This window comes from Bombina bombina, chromosome 1 (genome assembly GCF_027579735.1).
Source record: "Bombina bombina isolate aBomBom1 chromosome 1, aBomBom1.pri, whole genome shotgun sequence".
NCBI lineage: Eukaryota > Metazoa > Chordata > Amphibia > Anura > Bombinatoridae > Bombina > Bombina bombina.
The window spans coordinates 1,217,841,264-1,217,863,207 of NC_069499.1; the positions used below are offsets into that span (position 1 = coordinate 1,217,841,264).

Genomic DNA, 21,944 nt, shown 5'->3' on the forward strand with positions numbered 1-21,944 from the left:
ATGCGATCAAATAAAAATAAATGTTCACTTTTTCACAAAATTTTTCACAAACTTTAGGTTTCTCACAGAAATTATTTACAAACAACTTGTGCAATTATGGCCTAAATGGTTGTAAATGCTTCTCTGGGATCCCCTTTGTTCAGAAATAGCAGACTTATATGGCTTTGGCCTTGCTTTTTGGTAATTAGAAGGCTGCTAAATGCCACTGCGCACCACACGTGTTTTATGCCCAGCAGTGAAGGTGTTAATTAGGGAGCATGTAGGGAGCTTGTAGAGTTAATTTTAACTTTAGTGTAGTGTAGTAGACAACCCAAAGTATTGATCTAGGCCAATTTTGGTATATTTAATGCCACCATTTCACCGCCAAATGCGATCAAATTTAAAAAAAAACAAACAGCTTGTGCAATTATGGCACAAATGGTTGTAAATGCTTCTCTGGGATCCCCTTTGTTCAGAAATAGCAGACATATATGGCTTTGGCAATGCTTTTTGGTAATTAGAAGGCTGCTAAATACCGCTGCACATCACACGTGTATTATGTCTAGCAGTGAAGGGGTTAATTATGGATCTTGTAGGGAGCTTGCAGGGTTAATTTTAGCTTTAGTGTAGAGATCAGCCTCCCACCTTACACATCAGACCCCCTGATCCCTCCCAAACAGCTCTCTTCCCTCCCCCACCCCACAATTGTCCCCGCCATCTTAAGAACTGGCAGAAAGTCTGCCAGTACTAAAATAAAAGGTATCTTTTTTTTTTTTTTTGAGCATATTTACATATGCTGCTGTGTAGGATCCCTCTTAGCCCCAAAAGTCCCTGATCCCCCCCCCCCCCAAACAGCTCTCTAATCCTCCCCCTCTACATTATTGGGAGCCATCTTGGGTACTGGCAGCTGTCTGCCAGTACCCAGTTTACAAAAAAAATGTATATTTTTTATTTTTTCCCCACTTTTCTGTAGTGTAGCTCCCCCCCCCAAGACTAAACCCCCACCCCCTCCCAGATCACTTCGATTAACTTATTTAAACATATTTATTCCCCCTCTCTCCCTCTAAATACAAAGCACACTGTTCCATAGTGTAATGGTTCCCACCCGCTCCCTCCGGGTGCACGTGCCCGCCCGCCTCCCCTGTGCACGCACGTCCGTGCGTGCCCCCCAGCAACCCCATCCATGATCCCGCCCACCTCTGCACATTAGTAAGCTGTCGATGGCCGCCCACCCGCCTCCCACGTCTGCTCCCACCCACCAACGATCGCGGCATCGATGTCCGGTGCAGAGAGGGCTACAGAGGGGCTCTCTCTGCATCGGATGGGGAAAATTTTTATTGCAGTGATGCCTCGATATCGAGGCATCACTACAATAACCGGAAAGCGGCAGGAAGCGATCAGGATCGCTTCCAGCCACTTTCAACCCCAATGTCGTACAGGATACGTCGCTGGTCTTTAAAGACCAGTTTGTGCAAGACGTACCCTGTACGACTTGCGTCATTAAGGGGTTAAACTTTGATATTTGGTCTAATAGTTATTATTATGCTAAAATACTGAAACTGTGAGCTAAGACATTTAGGATAAGTTGTACGGTTTACTTTTATTTTTGTTATTATTTTTATTTTTATTTGGGAAGCATCTCTTGGAGAATTTAGAGGAATAGAGGTAATATGCATTTATCAATGAGAAATTTTTAAAATGTGGTCTAAGAGACTTTTAGATCATTTACCTTGATAGAGATCTATATCCCATCTGGAATTTATTCCCTTGGGTTCCTTTGTTCCCAAATTGAATATCCATTTGGCCTCTCTATCAAGCAAATTTCTAAATCTATCCCCTCCTCTGTTCTTGAAGGGTATAAAGTCGATTGCTTGGAATTTAAACGCTTTTTTGTTGTTTTCCAAAGTATTTCCATGTTTAAAGTAATGTTTGGCAATTGGGGTTTTTGGTGGGTCTCTTTCTAGCGATGTAAGGTGTTCACATATCCTGTCTTTTAAAAAACGACTAGTACAGCCTGTATACTGTTGTCTACAAATTTGACAAGTTATCAAATAAACAATATACTTAGAGCAACAGTCTAACCTGTGACTAATACTGTAACTTTTGTTTGTAGTTGAAGAGGTGAAAGTATCACCTGTGATACAGTGTTGACATACATTACAGGGATGTTTACCACATTTGAAGAAACCTTTTTTAGATAACCATGTTTCTTTTGACCTTGTTTTAGAGTTTGTGTAGACGTATTGGGTTACCTTACTTCCTATTGTTGGGGCCTTTTTAGATACAAATTTGATGCCACTCGATAGGCATTCCTTTAGTTTATCATCTAACCTAAGAATTTCTAAATTTCTATTTACGTTTTTGATTTGGTTAAATTGTTTACTATATTGTGTAACAAAAACTGCTATTTTCACTATAGCCTGCAGAATCTTTTGTATGTATTTTGTTTTGTTTTTGGATACTTTTTTTGAGTAGGCCCTTGCGTTTAACTTTGGCTACTTCAGTTCTAAGAGACATCAGTGTTTTCTTATCATAGCCTCTTTGTGTCAGTCTTTGCACTAGCGTAAAGGCACAGTACACTGTAAAATTGTTTTTCCATTAATGTATTTTTTTTTTTTTTAAACAATTTTTTATTGAGGTTGTTAAATGATACAACAATAAGGAGAACACAGAGTTTGTCAGTCAACTAACAAAGAGATATACAATGACATCATAGATAAAGATATTAATACTAACAGGTAGATGCATGTTTTGCTAATGAAAATATGGCAGTTTGGGAGGCAGGAGACCTGAAAATCTAGACTGAGTAGCAATTTACTGGTAAAGAATTGCTCATAAATAGTTAGCAGGCTTTATAGGTCTCTAACGTACAGACAACAATGAGGCAAAAAAAATAAATGAGTAAAATAAAAATATAAAAATAACTAAATAAATGCCTACTTGTATATGAAAGATAGGAAATCAAACATTGTTTACAACAATAGTATCTGAGATGGAGATTGCAACAAAAAAATAAAAATAAATAAAAAGGACTAGACAAACATAAATGGAACCTCTTTTTCTTTTAAGGAATTTTGGGGGAGGGAGTCAGTTGGCAAGAGCCACTTGTATAATATGTTGGGGAAAGGGGGGGGAAGGGGGGGGCGTGTCCTACTAAATCAAAAATAGAGGTCTACCAAAAAATATGGTGGCTGGTGTTGAGTCAGGTTCTGTAAGTATCATAGGTTTTATTAAAGTTAAGCCTGAAATACTAATACGGATGAGATTGGTACTAGAGGCACTCAAAATATGAAGGATATATGCACGGTCTGCGGGTTCTAGTTAGATGTTCCTGAAAGGTAGACTTCTTGGGAAACTAGGCAGTGTGTTAGATAGTTCAAAAATCATTATGACTAGAAGGTAAAATTGGGCTAATACAATATGTGGCTTAGAGCCCTCAGTAGTGACAGAGAACCAAAGGGTGTCTCTGTACTCTGGTAATATAAAGAGAAGAACACATGAGGGCTCTAATTTTTGTTTTGTATCCGTCATGGTGTAGGGGGGATCTAAGTCCCAAAGCAAGGTTATGAGATATTGGGAAGCAATGGTAAAAAGAAAAAAAAGAAAATAAAAATAGCAATGATATAGATAAATGGTTAAATAAATAGTGTGGAGGGGTTACTTCCAAATCTCTAAATATACATTAAATAATGGTGGGGGGGGGGTAAAACAATTACCCTTCTATGGCATGGTTCAGACCCTTGAGAGACTACGGAGAGAATAGGATACAACCAACCAATGTACATGTGCCTATATGCATTAGTATAGCCATATTCCTTAGTAGGCACAAGAGCCCATACAGACCATACAGCATTTAACAAGCTATCATAAAATAAGAGAGTGGTGTTAACATATACAGGAAGTTACAGTAGGGCTCCTAGTGGTTTTGAGGGCTTACAGACAGAGATTATAAAGCAACTGCATATAAAACAACGCTAGCTAGCAGTAGTACAGCAATATTTTATAGGATGACCATTACAATAATACATGTCATTATTACTCTATTTAGGTGTTTTAATACATTTATAGGAAAAGGCAGTGCTATTGAGGTAATAAATAGGTCTGTACAATATAAGCTTTACTATAAGAATATGGGAGCTGTGGTTTCCTGCGAGCTTAAATATTCCGAATAGAGCTATCTAAAAGTTAAGTAATAAGATGAACATTTCTGGAAGTTAATTTCTGAAGGTTAGCTTAAAGAAACATTCTGATATACTAAAAACCTTATGAAAATAATAAATACCAACAAAACTTGAAGAATAAAGAATTCAAAGAACATTCAGATGTCAGCACAGATAACGTCCGGCTGATGTTTATGGTGGTAAGGGGTCCTCTATAGATCTCAAACATATGTCCTCAGTGTTCATAGGTATTAAAAGAGAACAACAGGAAGAGAACAGCCAAGAGAAGGGGATAAGGCTGCAGTTTAACCAATACCAGCGAGCACAGTAACACAAAATACTTTATGCGCTAGGAAAAATGGAGCGCATGTTAGCTGCTTGTCGGGGGGAGATAGAGACCAGAAACCCCAGCTCCTCTCTGTTAACGCTCTCTCCTCACTCTCCAGAAAGTGTTTGATGTCTGCTTGCTCTATTAGGGCCATGACTCTCCAGATCATTGCCCTCAATTTACCAGCTGTTAAATCTTGAGTCTTAAGAGATAGACCGCACCTCCGTAGCCGGTGCGGCTGGATTGTCATTTCCACTGGTATTCCCGTATTGCTCAAGGTGACTATAGACTGCTGGGCTTCTGTAATAGGAGGGGTCGACACATCCTGTGATATCTGAGCGGTAGGTGAGGGCCTGACAGGCCGATTGGTGATTTTGTACGAGTTTGTAGCTTGTATGTCCGTTTGAGGGTCTGCTGCGTCACTCGCCCTAGGGCCGATCTCAAACCCCTCTGTACGTGTTATAGCCATATGTGGCAGCTGTGCTACCCGGGAAGGCAACTCTGAGGCATCAGGCTCTGCTCCCCATCTCCTCTCTGTAAGTATCGGATGATCCTCCAGCCGATCTAGGCGAGTACCCCTCTCTGGTATGTGGATCGAGGGGGATTGAGCTGTGCAGGGGTAGTATATCTTCCAACTCTGAGCCAGATCACTCAGCGTTTTCTGTATGTCAAGGTAGCTTTCCTCGCTGCTGAGTTCCATGGTCAGCCTTAATGTCTAGACCGGTGGTGGTGCTTTGGATTATTCCGTTAGGAGTGAGAGTGCTTAGGCCTTTATAAGCGTGGCCACTGCCGGGCTGGATTGATCCAACTTCTACGTTAGTGCTTCTTGTGAATATACAATCATTAGATGCTGTTAGTTGTAGATATTGTATTATAGTATTTTCAAGCTCAGATGATAGGATGCATATCTGATATTTGATGGATATTCAGGATCGTTCTTTAGCAGTCAGATAAAATGCTGGCAGCCATGACAGTGGTCCGGACACGCCCCCCCCCCCATTAATGTATTTTAAATTACTTGTTATACCAACTGCAGAGTATAAAATATTTGAGAAATTCCATTTTCATGCTTATTTGTGTATCTGAAGTAGCTGATTTTGTGCTTTGAAACCACAGCCTATTACAATGGGTTGAACTTAAAGGTGATATCAGATCTCATTATGTTCTAAGTTTGTGTAAACAGACTTGCTTCCTTATCTTTTATTTGGCTGGAACACCAAAGCTCAATAAATAGAGAGAACAATGGAAAATTATCATTTTATTACTTAACTATCCTGCAGCCCACTGAGAGTGTAATCAATAGCCTATACTCCAGTATTAATTTGTTCAGTATAGGTGGCGATACCACAGGCTAAATCAGCTATTTCAAATGCTGAAATAGGAGTAAAGGAGCTACTTGTAACCAATTTAATATACTCTAGCAGGTTAAAAGGATCATTGGGAATAATTTAAAGGGGAGAAAACTTTTGGGTGAACTGTCCCTTTAAGTGAATGGGTAAGATATCATCTGTACATATCCTTATAATCCTTATTAGTTGGCCTTTTGGTATCACTCTTTTTTGTGTGTTGGGGGTGGCAGGAATCAGCCCTTAGGATAGTGTTCCCAGATATATCCTTTCTGTATAGTTCTGTGCATATCTTGCCATTGTCTGCTTTTAGGGTTATATCTAGATAGTTCACTTTAATTTTATCTACCTGAAATGTGAATTTTAAATTTAGTTCATTATTATTATGAAATTTTATAAATTCCTCAATTTGTTCATTGGTTCCCCGCCAGATAAACAGAAGATCATCTATATATCTGGTGTAGAACTCAATGTGTTCACTAAACTTATTTTCCTGACCAAATATATATGTTGCCTCAAACCATCCTAAAAACAAATTGGCATACGAGGGAGCAAGCTTTGCCCCCATCGCAGTTCCGCATGTCTGAAGGAAAAATTCAGATTTAAACAAAAAGAAGTTGTGAGTTAAGAGGAACCTTAATGCCTCTAATATAAATTAAATTAATTCATTTGAGAAACTGCTCTTCAGAAGTAAGTGGTACTCTACCGCTTTTAGACCCAATTCATGTGGAATGCACGAATATAGGGACGATACATCAACTGTAAGCCACATGTTGCAATCACTCCACTTTTTATTTTCAAGCTTTTGTAATACATGAGTTGTATCTTTAAGGTAACCAGGAAGTGATTGCACATATGGCTGAAGAAGATTGTCTATCCATTCCCCCAATTTTTCTTCTAGTGACCCCACCCCTGACACTATTGACCTACCTGGGGGGGAGGCCAGATTTTTGTGGATCTTGGGGACAATTCCAAAATTGCCTGTAGTAGGCGTTGGATTATATACATGTAGCTAGTCACACAATTTTTGGTCAAGTATACCTATATGTACCCCCCAATGCAAGAGTTTAGTCAGTTGTTTTTTATATATAGGGGTAATCGCCTAGATTACGAGTCTTGCGTTAGCCTTAAAAAGCAGCGTTGAGGGGTCCCAATGCTGCTTTTTAACGCCCGCTGGTATTACGAGTCTGGCAGGTACAGGTGTACCACTTTTTTTCCGCGACTCGAGCATACCGCAAATCCACTTACGTCAATTGCGTATCCTATCTTTTCAATGGGATTTTGCTAACGCCGGTATTACGAGTCTTGGAAAAAGTGAGCGGTACACCCTCTCCTGTCAAGACTGTTACCGCATTTAAAAGTCAGTAGTTAATACTCTCTACTAAAGTGCTAAAAAGTACACTAACACCCATAAACTACCTATTAACCCCTAAACCGAGCCCCCCCCCATCGCAAACACTATAATAAAATTTTTAACCCCTAATCTGCCGACCGGACATCACCGCCACTGTAATAAATATATTAACCCCTAAACCGCCGCACTCCTGCCTCGCAAACACTAGTTAAATTTTATTAACCCCTAACCTGCCGTCCCTAACATCGCTGACACCTACCTTCATTTATTAACCCCTAATCTGCCGCCCACAACGTTGCTGCTACTATATTAAATGTATTAACCCCTAAACCTAAGTCTAACCCTAACACCCCGCTAACTTAAATATAATTTAAATAAATATAAATAAAATTACTACAATTAATTAAATTATTCCTATTTAAAACAAAATAATTACCTGTTAAATAAACCCTAAGATAGCTACAATATAACTAATTATTACATTGTAGCCATCTTAGGGTTTATTTTTATTTTACAGGCAACTTTGTATTTATTTTAACTAGGTACAATAGTTATTAAATAGTTATTAACTATTAAATAACTACCTAGCTAAAATAAAGACAAATTTACCTGTAAAATAAACCCTAACCTAAGTTACAATTACACCTAACACTACACTATAATTAAACAAATTCCCTAAATTAACTACAATTAATTACAATTAAATTAAATAAACTAAAGTACGAAAAACAACAAACACTAAATTACAGAAAATAAAAAAATAACAACATTTTTTTTTAAACTAATTACACCTAATCTAATCCCCCTAATAAAATAAAAAAGCCCCCAAAAATAATAAAATTCCCTATCCTATAATAAATTACAAATAGCCCTTAAAAGGGCTTTTTGCGGGGCATTGCCCCAAAGTAATCGGCTCTTTTACCTGTAAAAAAAAAAAATACAATACCCCCCCAACATTAAAACCCACAACCCACACACCCAACGCTACTCTAAAACCCACCCAATCCCCCCTTAATAAAACCTAACACTAACCCCTTGAGGATCACCCTACCTTGAGACGTCTTCACCCAACCGGGCAGAAGTCCTCAACGAATCCGGGCGAAGTGGTCCTCCAGACGGGCAGAAGTCTTCATCCGATCCGGGCAGAAGATGACCTCCAGACAGGCAGAAGTCTTCATCCAGGCGGCATCTTCTATCTTCATCCATCCGGAGCGGAGCGGATCCATCTTCAAGACAGGGACAGTTTACTTGAAAATTTTGTTTAAAAAGATAATCTCTTAATTACCCATTCCCCAGTTTTGCATAACCAACACTGTTAATAACTTTCTACCTCTGTGATTACTTTGTATCTAAGCCACTGCAGACTGCCCCCTTATCTCAGTTTTTTGACAGACTTGCATTTCAACCACTCAGTGCTGACTCATAAATAACTCCACAGGAGTGAGCACTGTTATCTATATGACACAAAATGAACTAGCACTGCCTGTCAGAATACACTGAGATAAGAGGTAGCCTTCAACGGTTTAGAAATCAGTTTGAGACTACCTAGTTTTAGCTTTCAAAAAGGAATACCAAGAGAACAAAGAAATTTGATGATAAAAAAATAAATTGGAAAGTTATATAAAATGGAATGCCCTATCTGTATCATGAAAGTTTAACTTTGACTTGACTGTCCCTTTAACTAGACTTTTTGCAGAAATTAACATATACCGTTCATTGCTTATAGTCATATTATCAGGGGTTCTCATGCATGACAAATGTGGCAATTCTAGTATAAATTACATTTAAAAGAAACATTTTTGGAAAATGTATCTGATCATATTTTAAATGCAGTTACTTTTCTTGAGTACAAAGATTTTAAAAGGTAAGTAAGCCACTCAGAATGTTAATTTTTAAACTATGATTGGAAGTGACAGATTAATGAGCAGGTAAAATATTAAGTGCATAGTGGATATAAATATGAAATGATATCAGTACAACTAACCAACAATTTGCTATATTTTTCTTCCTTTAGTTGGGTATCTGAGGATGAGCTGTTATTTATCGAAGAACTGCACGATTTTCTGGTTCATATAAAAGATCTGAAGATTGTATTTGACCAATCAATGGAGTCAATTCGCAGAAACGTTTCCCTAGTTCTGGACTGTTTGTCCAAGGAGAGTAGTAAGCTGAAGAGTTTGACTATTGTGTGCTGTGGTGAGAACCCCCTATTTGATTCTGGGCAAGAGATCTTGGAGAGTATTATGAAATTGTGTCGAAAGGAGAGTCGTATAGACCTACACCATGTTGATCTACGAAAGCTTCCTTTTACACTTAGTGATGGGTTTGTTAGACTGATTGCTACTGGCAGCCCAAATTTACGGAGTTTATACATCAACAATGGTACATTTGTTTGTCATGTTACTTCTGATACCCTTAAAGAGGTCTTGCGTGTGTGTCCTAAACTTTTAATTCTTGGTGCCTTCTGCTCCAGTTTATCAGAAGATCTATTTCAGGAACTAATGAAGCCTGAAAGACCACCTTTTCATTGCCTGGATATCTTATGTGAACGCCTTGACAAATATAAATTAGACATTACTGATAAAGCTTGGAAAGCCCTCTGCCAGCGCCATCCCTCTCTTTCTGTGGACATGGAACTTGATCATACCGTACCTGCATGGAAAATAAGAAGAATCCTAAAGCCAAATATACCAATCTCTACATTGCAACTTAACACTTACAATGAAATGGTGCGACAGATCCAATTTGTCACCACACATTACTGCCATAGTCTGAAGAGGCTGGTGATATATACCACGTCCTCCAATGACTTGAACTCTGCTCTTATTGATCTGGCTGAGAAATGTTGTAGCCTGGAAGAGATACATTGTTATTGTGTTGTGTCACCAGATGTTATCCAAGCTTTTGTCACACATTGTCTTCACTTGAAAAGATATACCCTGAAAGTAACCAAAGAGGAACACCCATGGAAATCAGTAACTCAACATCCACAAGAGATGCCGTCTGCTCGGAGTAAATAGCACAACCTATATTATACCTAAAAGCAGCATTCACAAGTAGTTAATTTATATATTTAAACATTATCCAAATTAAATTTGTTTGTAAAATTGTAAACAAATCTAAATCTGCTTAAAAAAATGCAATTGCAACTATTACGTTTGCATCATTTTATCTCTATAAATATCAGCATAAAGCATACACTCAAGGATTGCCAACAAACCTACATTTTATAGATGTTCATTAATTTGTTATTCTCCATTAGTTATTGAGAGAAATGCTGAATATGGGTGAAGGCTGCACCATTCAGCAATTTGCGGTGCAGTTATTATTGTAGAAGTGCAAATCCTATTTGATATATAAAATATTTTATATTTTTATTATTATAATATATTTGTGTGTTGCACTTTTAAACAAATTTGGCGCCAAAAATATTGGAATGCTATAGCCTGCAGCCATATTTGGCATTTGTTTCAGTAATGAATACCGAATAACAAGGTATTGCACGTGCCTTCTAATTTTAGCTGCAATGCCAAAAAGAGAAAATGATCAGATATTGTGATTTTATATAAAAGAACATTTGTATTATCCAGCACCATTCGCCAATTGCTTGGCATCAGCTGGGAAACAGGAGCTGGAAACTGAATAATGTATTGTCATCAATGTATTTACATAGTAACAATGTAACATAGTAGATGAGGTTTAAAAAAAGCCATAAGTCCATCAAGTTCAACCTATACAAATTTTAATATACTTACAAAAAAGCTCCAGATGAGCTTAAATTAATCCTATTAAAATGGTGACCCATTTAACACAAGCAATCATATCCCTGAATTATGTTTCTAGTCAGAAATGTATCTAAAATATTTTTAAATGTATCTAAGGCATTTACTACCTCCTTAGGTAATTCATTTCAAGAATTTGATTGCTCTAACAGTGGAAAAGCTTTTACAGTGCAGGACATTAAATATCCTTCCCTCCAGCCTTAAATTGTCACAAACAATTTTCTTGGAACAAACAGAGTTTCTGCCATCTCTGTATATGGGCCTTGAATATATTTGTATAAAGTAATCATGTCACCTTTCAAGCGCCCTTTTTTTCCAGAGAAAACAGATCCAGTTTTGTTAACCTCTCCTCATAGCTTAAATTCTGTATTCCCCTTATTAACTTTGTGGCCCTTCTCTGAACTTTTTCTAAGTCTGCAATGTCTTTTTTTGAGATTGTTCTCCAGAACTGCACTCCATACTCAAGGTGAGGGATTTATTTAGTGACAGAATTATGCTTTCCTATCAATGCCTCTTTTAATACATGCCAGTATCTTATTAGCCTTAGAAGACACAGCCCTGTATTGTGCACCCATATTTAGCTTGTTATCTATTGCTTCTCAAAAATCCCTTTCCTCCTCTGTTTTGGTAAGTCTAGTCCTATTTAAATAATAGGTTGCCTGCTTATTTGTACTTACAAAATGTAGAACCTTGCATTTTCCAGTATTAAATCTCATTTTCCATTTACCTGCCCAGTCTTCCAATTTTTGTAGATCCCTATGGAAAGCAAATTCACCTTACACTGGCCTAATGACCTTACACAACTTTTTATATCACCTGCAAAAATCAGATGTTGCTATTTAATCCTTGCTCCAAGTTATTAATAAAAATAATAAAAAGAAAAGGGCCCAGTACTGATACCTGGGGGACTCCACTGATTACCTCTATCTGAGTATGATCCATTTACTACTACTTGTTGCTCCATGTCTTTTATCCAGTTATTTATCTATGAGCTAACATTTTAAGATATTCCCAGTCTCTTAATTTTGTACATTAATCTCTCATGTGGCACTGTATCAAATGCCTTTGCAAAATTCAAGTATATCACATCAACTGATTCCCCTTTATCTATGGTTTTACTTACTTCCTTGTAGAATCTAATTAGATTAGTTTGACATGATCTATTTCTCATAAAACCATGCTGATTAAACTCATAATCTTGTTTACAAGAATATACTCATCAATATAATCATTTATAATCCCTTCAAGTATCTTCCCCACTATTTATGTCAGACTAACTGGTCTATAGCTTCTTGGATCAGCCCTGCTTCCCTTTTTAAAAAGCAGCACCACGTCAGCTTTACACTAGTCCTGGGGAACAATGTCTGAGGATAATGAGTCTTGAATAATTAAGATTAAAGGTTATATATAACACTTTATATATATATATATATATAACAGTGCTAAATTCCCATAACATCCTGGGATGTACTCCATCTGGAACTGCAGTTTTATTTACCTTAATAATATCTAATTTTTCCCCCTGATATCCTCTAGACATAACCCAGTTAATGGTATGGGCTTGTTTGTTCTAGTTTGTTTCAAAGTATCTCCCATTTGTTCCTCTCTTGTGTATACTGAAGAAAAGAACTGGTTTAGTACCTCAACCTTCTCCCTGTCTCTGTTAATCATGCTACCCTTCACACATTTTTTTTTTTTTTTAATCAAAGTTTTTTGTTAAAGGTATTTAGAAATACAACAAACATGTTAACAGAAATAACCACTTCAATATTACATAATCAATCCTTTGTACAGAAATCTCTAGAATCACCTACCCAAATATAAAGATGGTACTCCAGGAAAATTACCCTAAAATTAGTTAGCTGATCTTTCATATAATGATCATAATAAATGGAGAACCTTATGACAGTCATTCTTAGTGAAAGTGTGGCATTCTAAATTGATACCTTATTTTTTATTATACTCAATGAGATAGCTATTTTACCTCTTTGTCAAGATACAATGCCTAATAGGATGATATTTTCAAGTGACATATTTTAGTCTAATGACGTGTAGTAAGAGAAGCACATTTCTATGAAAACAAGCAGCGGGTTAATACCGCTGAATAGTTCACAAAACTATGTGAATATAGGAGTAAATACTAGTAATTCTAAGAACCTTCTAGATGTCGCTGAATGGTGAAAATATAATGAGAAAAGGCTCAGCTACTGGTACTGCTGATATTAGTATTGAGGAATGGTATTATTCTCATAATATGCAATGAGACATTGGAAATGTAAAATGAGAATATTGGAAGGGAGGAGTATAAAACGAAAGTGTTTAACCTACAAAGTGTAGGTTACATTTATTATGTTGACAATGTTAGAGAATGAATTGAACAGTATCAGGCATCTCACTTGAAATAGTTAAAGTTAGAGTCAGCAGCTGGTCTGAACAGACGTGCATCAACAGAGCTCCTGGCTAAAATTATATAGTTATATGAATTATAGTCACATCCTGCACTATTTTGGGCTGACAAAAGAACTTTTATGGCAGTTTACCAAGTGAGCAACACTTTATGGAATCCTGGTGTGGCTAAGTGGCACCCTTTTTTTTCCTCTACGGATCGAAGCAGTAACTCTGAAGTGAATTTGCTGCCCTTAAAGTCTGAATTGAGCTACGGCGATCAGCAGATTGGGGACACGCAACTAACCCTCATAAACACCACATGTCACTACTGACCGCTTTGCTGTTTGGGAGCAAGTTTGAAAGTGTTGGGACATTCACAGCAAGTGTTATGAGAGGACCACTGATTGGCGCCAAACTGAGTCAAGGTGTATGGGACCCGACAGCTTGTAGCAACCGACCGGCAGATCGGAGCACTTAGGGACAGCACAGCACTCCAGATCAAGGACACATCAATACCCAAACAGATGAGGCGGACTTCAGGACCAAAGAGTCACAAATCTGGAGCCTGATGTTGATCGGCTGCTCGGGACTTAAACAACATTCTACTGCCCAGAGCCATTACGGCACTTTTATTACACAAGCAAGCCAAGTAAACAGCACTGTGCAGGCCATCTGTTATGCTCATGGGAGCTTTGCTTGTGATATGTATGACACGGGAGCAATATACGCCCTAGCCTTTCTGTTAAACTGCTCTCTCATTACGCAAATCCTCTAGGCATATAAAATGGAGTGCCAGGAAATTACCTATATGCAGTGAATGAGCCGTCCTATGCTTGGAGCCCACGCTCTGAGACAGCTTCCTCTTGCCGGTCGGAGAACACTATGCCTAGTAGCACAAGCAACCCTGAGGGTCACTCAACCCTCTTCACGGCAGACACCAGTGGCTGATGGGGTAAATTACCTTTAAGGATCCCAACCTTATCCGTAGCGGAATGGAGACTGAACAGCCGCATCATTAAGGCCACAACTACTTCCTCACAGGCCGGAATATGTGACTTAAGACAACGCATGACCTGCACTAACAGTGGGTTAAAAACGTATGTATTTTGGCATACAACTCTTAGTCCAGCTAGTTTACTGCCACTTGTCCCCCAGTTTATATGACTTTCTCTCTCCCACCTATTACTGTCAGACGTATGGCGGCAGATGATTATTCTTATTTTACTTTGCACATAATGGTTTTGTTATTGGATTAGTTTGTAGTTGTTGTGTGATTTTTTTTATTATTGGTATTATTTATGCTCCAATGATATACACGATCTGTAGAGTTCTTAAGTCTCAGAAACATCATTCGCTTAACGTATATCAAGATTTTACATATATATAGGTCGGCTTCAGAATATCTTTTGTAAAGAGTAGTGCCTTATCCTGAATGCCTACCACTTATGCTATGTGATGTTTTATGTTTCATATTACAAGGACACACTAAAATACACTACACAAGCTCACAGGTGTGCTTACAAGCTTCTTGATTTAAACATCCAGCTCCTACTTAGTACTAGTTGCTAGGCGCTGTGTGTGCTAGGCGCTCTGTGTGCCAGGTATTGAGTGTGCTAGGTACGGGTTGTGCTAGGTACTGTGTATGCTGGGTACTGTTTGTGCTAGGTGCTTTGTGTGCTAGGTACAGTGTGGGTTGGGCATAGTGTGTGCCTGGTACAGTGTGTGCCGGGTACAATGTGTGTTGGGTACAGTGTGTGTTGGGTACAGTGTGTGTTGGGTACAGTGTGTGTTGGGTACAATGTGTGTGCTGGGTACAATGTGTGTGCTGGGTACAATGTGTGTGCTGGGTATAGTGTGTGCTGGGCACAGTGTGTGCCGGGCATCATGTGTGTTGGGTACAATGTACCCTAGGTTCAATGTGTGCTAGGTACTGCGTGTGCTAGGCAAGGTGGGTGCCGAGTACGGCGTGTGCTAGGTACAGTGCGAGCTAGGTACAGTGGGTACTAGGTATCATGTGTGCTAGGTACAATGTGTGCTGGATACTGCGTGTGGGGGATACAGCGTGTGCTGGGTACAGCGTGTGTTAGGTACAATGTGTGCTAGGTACAATGTGTGCTAGGTTCAATGTGTGCTAGGTACTGCGTGTGCTAGGCAAGGTGGGTGCCGGGTACGGCGTGAGCTAGGTTCCGTGTGAGCTAGGTACAATGGGTGCTAGGTTCAATGTGTGAAGGGTACTGCGTGTGCCGAGTACGGCGTGTGCAGGGTACGGCGTGTGCTAGGTACGGTGTGTGCTAGGTACAGCGTGTGCTAGGTTCAATGTGTGCTAGGTTGAATGTGTGCTAGGCTCAATGTGTGCTAGGTTGAATGTGTGCCGGGTTCAATGTGTGCTGGGTACGGCGTGTGCTAGGTACAGTGTGAGCTAGGTACAATGTGTGCTAGGTACAGCGTGTGCTAGGTACAGCGTGTGCTAGGTATAGTGTGTGCCGAGTACAGCGTGTGTTGGGTACAGCGTGTGCTAGGTACAGCGGGTGCTAGGTACAGCGTGTGCTAGGTACAATGAGTGCTAGGTATAGTGTGTGCCGAGTACAGCGTGTGCTAGGTACAGCATGTGCTAGGTACAGCGGGTGCTAGGTGCAGCGTGTGCTAGGTACAATGTGTGCTAGGTATAGTGTGTGCCAAGTACAGTGTGTGCTAGGTACAATGTATGTTAAGTACAGTGTGTGCTAGGTACAATGTATGTTAAGTACAGTGTGTGCTAGGTATAATGTGTGCTGGGCACTGTGTGTGCTGGGTACGACTTGTGCTAAGTACAATGAGTGTTAAGTACAGCGTGTGCTAGGTATAATGTGTGCTGGGTACGGTGCATGCTGGATACGGCGTGTGCTAGGTGCAATGAGTGCTAGGTGCAGCGTGTGCTAGGCACAATGAGTTCTAAGTACAGTAGGGGCTAAGTAGAGTGTGTACTAGGTACAATGTGCTTCTCACTTGTCTCTGGAAATTTTTGTTACCTACATTTCAAGATGTTGGCAGAACCTCCTCCTCAATCTATATGGACAAACCCATTAATGTATATTGCAGCAACTTATCCTGACTTGCTCTTTGGAGTATTAAATTTAATTTATAAATGCCACCTCCCCCCCCCCCACACACACACATATTCAGAGCCCACACTAGGGTTCAATCTTGGTGAACTATTTTCACCACAACTCATTGCAATTTACTGATGTATCAATGTTTGGTCAGCTATTGCAACCGGACCTGCGTGTCCGATCCTTTTGTTTGTGTATGTTTGAACAGGGGTCCTGCGTGTCCCCAAGTGTTACCTTTCATTCTAAAACTGAATAAAATTAATTTAAAAAAAATAAAAATAATATGCATTATTATAGGTAAAGCCGCCTGGCTTGTACTGTTGTAAGCTATCAGAGCCTCAAAATGGAAAAAGGCATCTTTCAAGTGAGGGTCACAACTCAGAATATGAAAACTATGATGCACATCACGTCCCAACAAAACTACTAAAAAAAAACACAGGCAATTAATACAATGCTTTAGGGATAATATATATATATATATATATATATATATACAGGTTTCAAGAGTAGGTTCTGACTCAGTTATATAATGTATAGTAATTTGCTAGTTTCAATATCCTAACCATAAGGAAAAAGTCCTAGTGTATGCTTACTATGATAAACCTCTATTCTGTGTAAATTAAAAAGTCAAATGGTATCGTTGCACCAAGCTAATTACACAATAAAACAAAAACAAAAAAAGAAATAACCAATTAGGCAACATCAGATGAGGTAATACATACAAACTTAAGACCAACTTGAGTGCATCAGGCACTATTAATGAATATAACTTGTCTTTGTCTCTGTAATGTGAGCAAAAGGTGTCTCTTGAAAACTTGGACCTAATATGTTCATCATAGTGTAGTCCTGAATGTTACTACCGACGTTAGCCCTCTCTTAGCCGATTCCAGCACGATTCATAACTGTTAGAACCTGGAGTATTTGAAAGTCCTTCCTTAGCTGTGATATAGCTAACTCCTCCAGCCAGGAAGTTTTACCTCTCCGTGAAACCAGAAGACGACCCTGTCTCGGCACCGACCAAAAAAAACCTCCAAATGAATAAGTGCTAAGTTCATAATCCAGCACCCAGGCGCGGGAGCCGGACGCACTCCCACAACCAGAAGCCGCATGTAAAAAGACATCCACTGATCTTACGCTGAGTTTTTCTCCCAAAACTGAGGTAGGTAGATTGATTCGGGCTGTACCTTCTGTAATGTCATCTTCCAAACTCTGACTTTCGGCTGTCTATACAAAGCACGAGGTTGTAGAATGTGGTGCCGGGATCTGACTTGTAAGCGGAGAGTTTGATGATGGCGTATCAAATTGTTATCTCCGACTGCCGTGCTGCCATATTTAATAACGGTCATGAGATCTTGGAATCTCTTCTCTGCCTTATTTTCAAGTTTCGCCAACAGGATGTGAAGCTTTATATAATACTCCTCCATGATCTTTCAGCAGTTATATGGTCCTGTTTTACCTGGGGGGGGGGATGAAAGATAATTTAGTATGGCCTCCTTCTGTGATCTCTGACAGCCTGTTTTTTAGGGCTCGATTCGGAGCAAGCAACATAAAGTTAGTTTGGATCAGCTAGTTAGATGTTCATACCCATGATACGCATGTCCTTCACTTTTACAGACTGACTAGAGCAAAAATAACTGGTCATTAGCCGGTTGATTAGCAGGAGCCTCTGGATCTGCGACCGATCATGGCCGCTCCTTGGACACGCCCCCCCCCCTTCACACATTTTTTTTTTTTATTATTATTATAAGATTTTTATTGAGGTTATGTAGATAGCAAACAATAAACAAACGTTCAGTAGCATATATACATTGGGTACAGTAATAATTATTTAGCTTTTACATTCATATAGAAAGAATTGAATTACCATGTGCATGACAGTGTATAATTAGAAAGACACTACAGTACTTTTGGACAAAACACTGAATATGCATATGGGAACCTCATTTTCTATTTTTTTTGTAAGAAATGAAAGCTCCTCAACAAGACCTGCAGGCCACTCATGGGCCTATGTACTTTAAATGAATAGGAAGAGGAGCTCTAAAGTTACATACAGTCACTTTTGGACCTTGAAATTAAGTTAATATCTTATGACGAACTGTGTCACATGAAATTATATTCAAGAAGAACAGCAATATATACAACAATATTATATGTCATAAGTAATGAGAGTATAGATCATTGCATAGAGTATTTCAAAAATAAAATTACATAAGTATGGTCAGAACTCTTACTTGAAAATATATACAGTATGAAACCTCACATTATGGAATTTAGGGCTAGGAATATTTATACCAAGCAAAGTTCCACTTTACTGACTGATCTAATGGGCCACAAAATGTACTTATGAACAATTAGCACATCTGTATTACCATCTAGTAAGAGAAATAGGAGTAAAAAGAATAAAAGAACATTGCACAGCACAGCTCTCTTCAGGTCACCATCACTCCTCCAAGTTAAATACTGCATAGCAAGCATATCTATTACAGACTGAGAAGTTTCTGTTCTAGTTAATGTGCTTGTTATAAAGCTATGGAACTTAGTAGCTCAGTCTAGACTACTTATTACTCATTACTTATTACTCATTACTTAAGTAATGCTAATGTAAGCAGGAGTATATGTCAGTAAAGCTCTCCTAAACAAACATAGTGAAACATACATTATTGGGCAAGGTTATCAAGCTGTTCATACACATATATTAAACTACTCTAATCAGGACTAGTAAGAGTATAAAACCTCCTGCACTATGCAAACATATAAACCGAAACTGCCTGAGGTAAACAAATTAATGTACATTATACCAAAGGACGAGTGCTAATGAACAGTGTTGTGTCAGGTAGCTAATATTAGTTTAGACCAAATCTAGTGTTCTATGCTTATGGGCAGGTTATAGTGCTATCTTTAGATAAACATTCCTATATGCACAATCCAAATGAGCTGGTGCAAATCAACTTATTAAACATAAAGGTAGCAGTACTTCTCTAGACAGGACAAAGCAAGTGACTTTGTATAGAACAAACGGTAAAATGCTGAATATAGATAGAAAAGTTCTGCGGCTTTAGAGCTTGAACTTGTCTGTGAACTTCAGACCACCCAGTCGTCATAAACAGTTCCACATTGAAGAACAGCATATTAGAAAGTCTCCTTAGAAGGATTTTGAGGAGCATTCCGGGACAAATAAAGTTTGCAGCCTTACCCCACTCCAGCCCTGTGGACTGCTGTAGGTTGTGATATATGCGTCTCAGGTAGGCTACTTTCACACTGCTGCACAGCACAGATTTCTGATATGAAGGCTATGAATAAGTGCTGCGACTCTGATAGCATTTCCCCCACTCCGCTCTCACCCATGGCCTCTACAGTAAGGACAGTAGATAGCGATTCTCCACCAGACTGGTCATACATAATTTCACTCTGTCTCACCAAAGGTCTCAGACTGCCCTCCGTCGCAACCGCTTCACCAGCGGCTTCCTGCGAAAGTGTGTTGTCGACCAAAGCGGGTGGGTTTATTGCCGCCAGAGGCACATATTCATTGGGATTCATCGCCACTTGAGGCTGCATAGGGTTTCTCTGTAGGCAGTCACACTCCTCAGTTGTATCTGTATTTCCCCATGCTAATTTCAGTTGTGTCACCATGAGGTCAAGACGATCCGACAGCCACTTGTCCAAAGTAATCACCAGGGATTTTTCTGCAAGTTGCATTTTGTACATCACAGGGAAGGGAAAATAACACGTATTGGTTATTGGGGTTGGGAAGTATGCAGCCTATACAGCTGTTCGTCCTGTATCTGCAGGATAATGGGGAGGGCTAGATGAGGGCTCAGGCCGCAAGCAAGCCTCCGCTACGCACCACATCAATTTAGATCTTCCGGGCTGAAATCTGTATAGAAAGGTAGCTTTTCCTGTTCAGTCAATCTTGAGCTGTAAAATATTTTGAAAAGTTCCTCAGATTGTAGGTTTTTAGAGCAGTAAATAGCGGTTTTATCTGCTCCTGTTGTCAGCCTTTAAAAAGAAGCAGCCATCTTGGTCACTGCTTCGACACGCCCCCCCTTCACACATTTTAATGTACCTATATTGTCTTTCTTGGATTTTCTGCCAATTATGTACTTAAAAAACCTTTTAGGGTTTGACTTTGCAATTAATCTTTCATTTTTAATTTCATTGCTTTTTTGCATGCTTTGTTACATTCCTTATATATTTGGAATGTTGAGTCTGTACTATTTTCTTTGAATAATTTAAATGTCCTATGTTTTTTTCTAATTTCTCTTAACACATTTTTATTTAGCCACATTTGCTTGGATTTATTTCTTTTACTTTTATAACCATGTGGTATGTATTGATATGCATATTTATTTAACAAAGTTTTAAATGCTATCAATTTATCCTCTGTATTTTTATTAAAGAATACTTTGTCCCAATTTATGCTATTTAACAATTTTCATAAATCATTGAATTTTGCTTTCCTAAAATTAAAAGTCTTAGTTGAACCCTTATAACACTGCTTATGGAAAGTCATTTCAAATGTCACTATGTTATGATAACTATTACTGAAATGTTCTTTAGCTTCTTTTTGATATTATATCTGTATCAAAACATGGAAGGGGACTGCACTCTCAGACTGGACTGGGTACACATCCCATGACCCTGCAACATGCTCAGCCCTGGGTGCTCACTGGCACCCAGGGCTGTCCCCAGAGTCAAGGACAATTAATCCCAGACAGGCCTGGGTGCAAGACCCATCAGGAAAATTACAAAACAAATTAATACAACACAAATAGAAAATCCAGCACTCATCTTACAAGCTCTCAGCTAAGATTAAAAGCAAAAATGGAAGGGTTAGTTACCACATTTGGCCAAATGTGCATATAAAGCCAGAAGCCTCATCCCATGCAGTCTGGATGAGAGGTATAGTATTGTAATGTTGGAATTTCACTTTGGTATATTAGAATTGTATTGGCTCACTTCATAGTGTTAAGAAATATTAAGAAGGCAACTTTTTGCAGCATTGAGAAACAAGTTCAAAATATGTGAAATAATATGTAGCCAGGAAGCCTCATCCCATGCAGTCTGGATGAGAGATTGGAAATTCTACTTTGATATATTAGAATTGTATTATTCAGCTTAGTTTGGCTAATTTCATAGCGTTAGGACCAGTCTATTATAGGACACCTTTTAAGTGGTGACTGGCTGAGCAGAATAACATAATTTATGTAAGAACTTACCTGATAAATTCATTGCTTTCATATTGGCAAGAGTCCATGAGCTAGTGACGTATGGGATATACATTCCTACCAGGAGGGGCAAAGTTTCCCAAACCTCAAAATGTCTATAAATACACCCCTCACCACACCCACAATTCAGTTTAACGAATAGCCAAGAAGTGGGGTGATAAGAAAGGAGCAAAAGCATCAACAAGGAATTGGAATAATTGTGCTTTAAACAAAAAAATCATAACCACCACAAATAGGGTGGGCCTCATGGACTCTTGCCAATATGAAAGAAATGAATTTATCAGGTAAGTTCT

General features: G+C 38.8%; 1 protein-coding gene across 3 annotated transcripts in view; it reads left to right on the plus strand.

The window, feature by feature from the left end:
• FBXL8 (F-box and leucine rich repeat protein 8) overlaps window positions 1–16,708 on the plus strand; it is a 72,058-nt gene extending 55,350 nt beyond the window's left edge. For all 3 annotated transcript variants that reach the window (XM_053700275.1, XM_053700279.1, XM_053700282.1), the window contains one exon: window positions 9,182–16,708. In XM_053700275.1, coding sequence (XP_053556250.1) covers window positions 9,182–10,187 — 1,006 coding nt within the window. In that variant the 3' untranslated portion in view covers window positions 10,188–16,708. The remainder of the gene's footprint in view (window positions 1–9,181) is intronic.
• The last annotated feature ends 5,236 nt before the right edge of the window (window positions 16,709–21,944 follow it).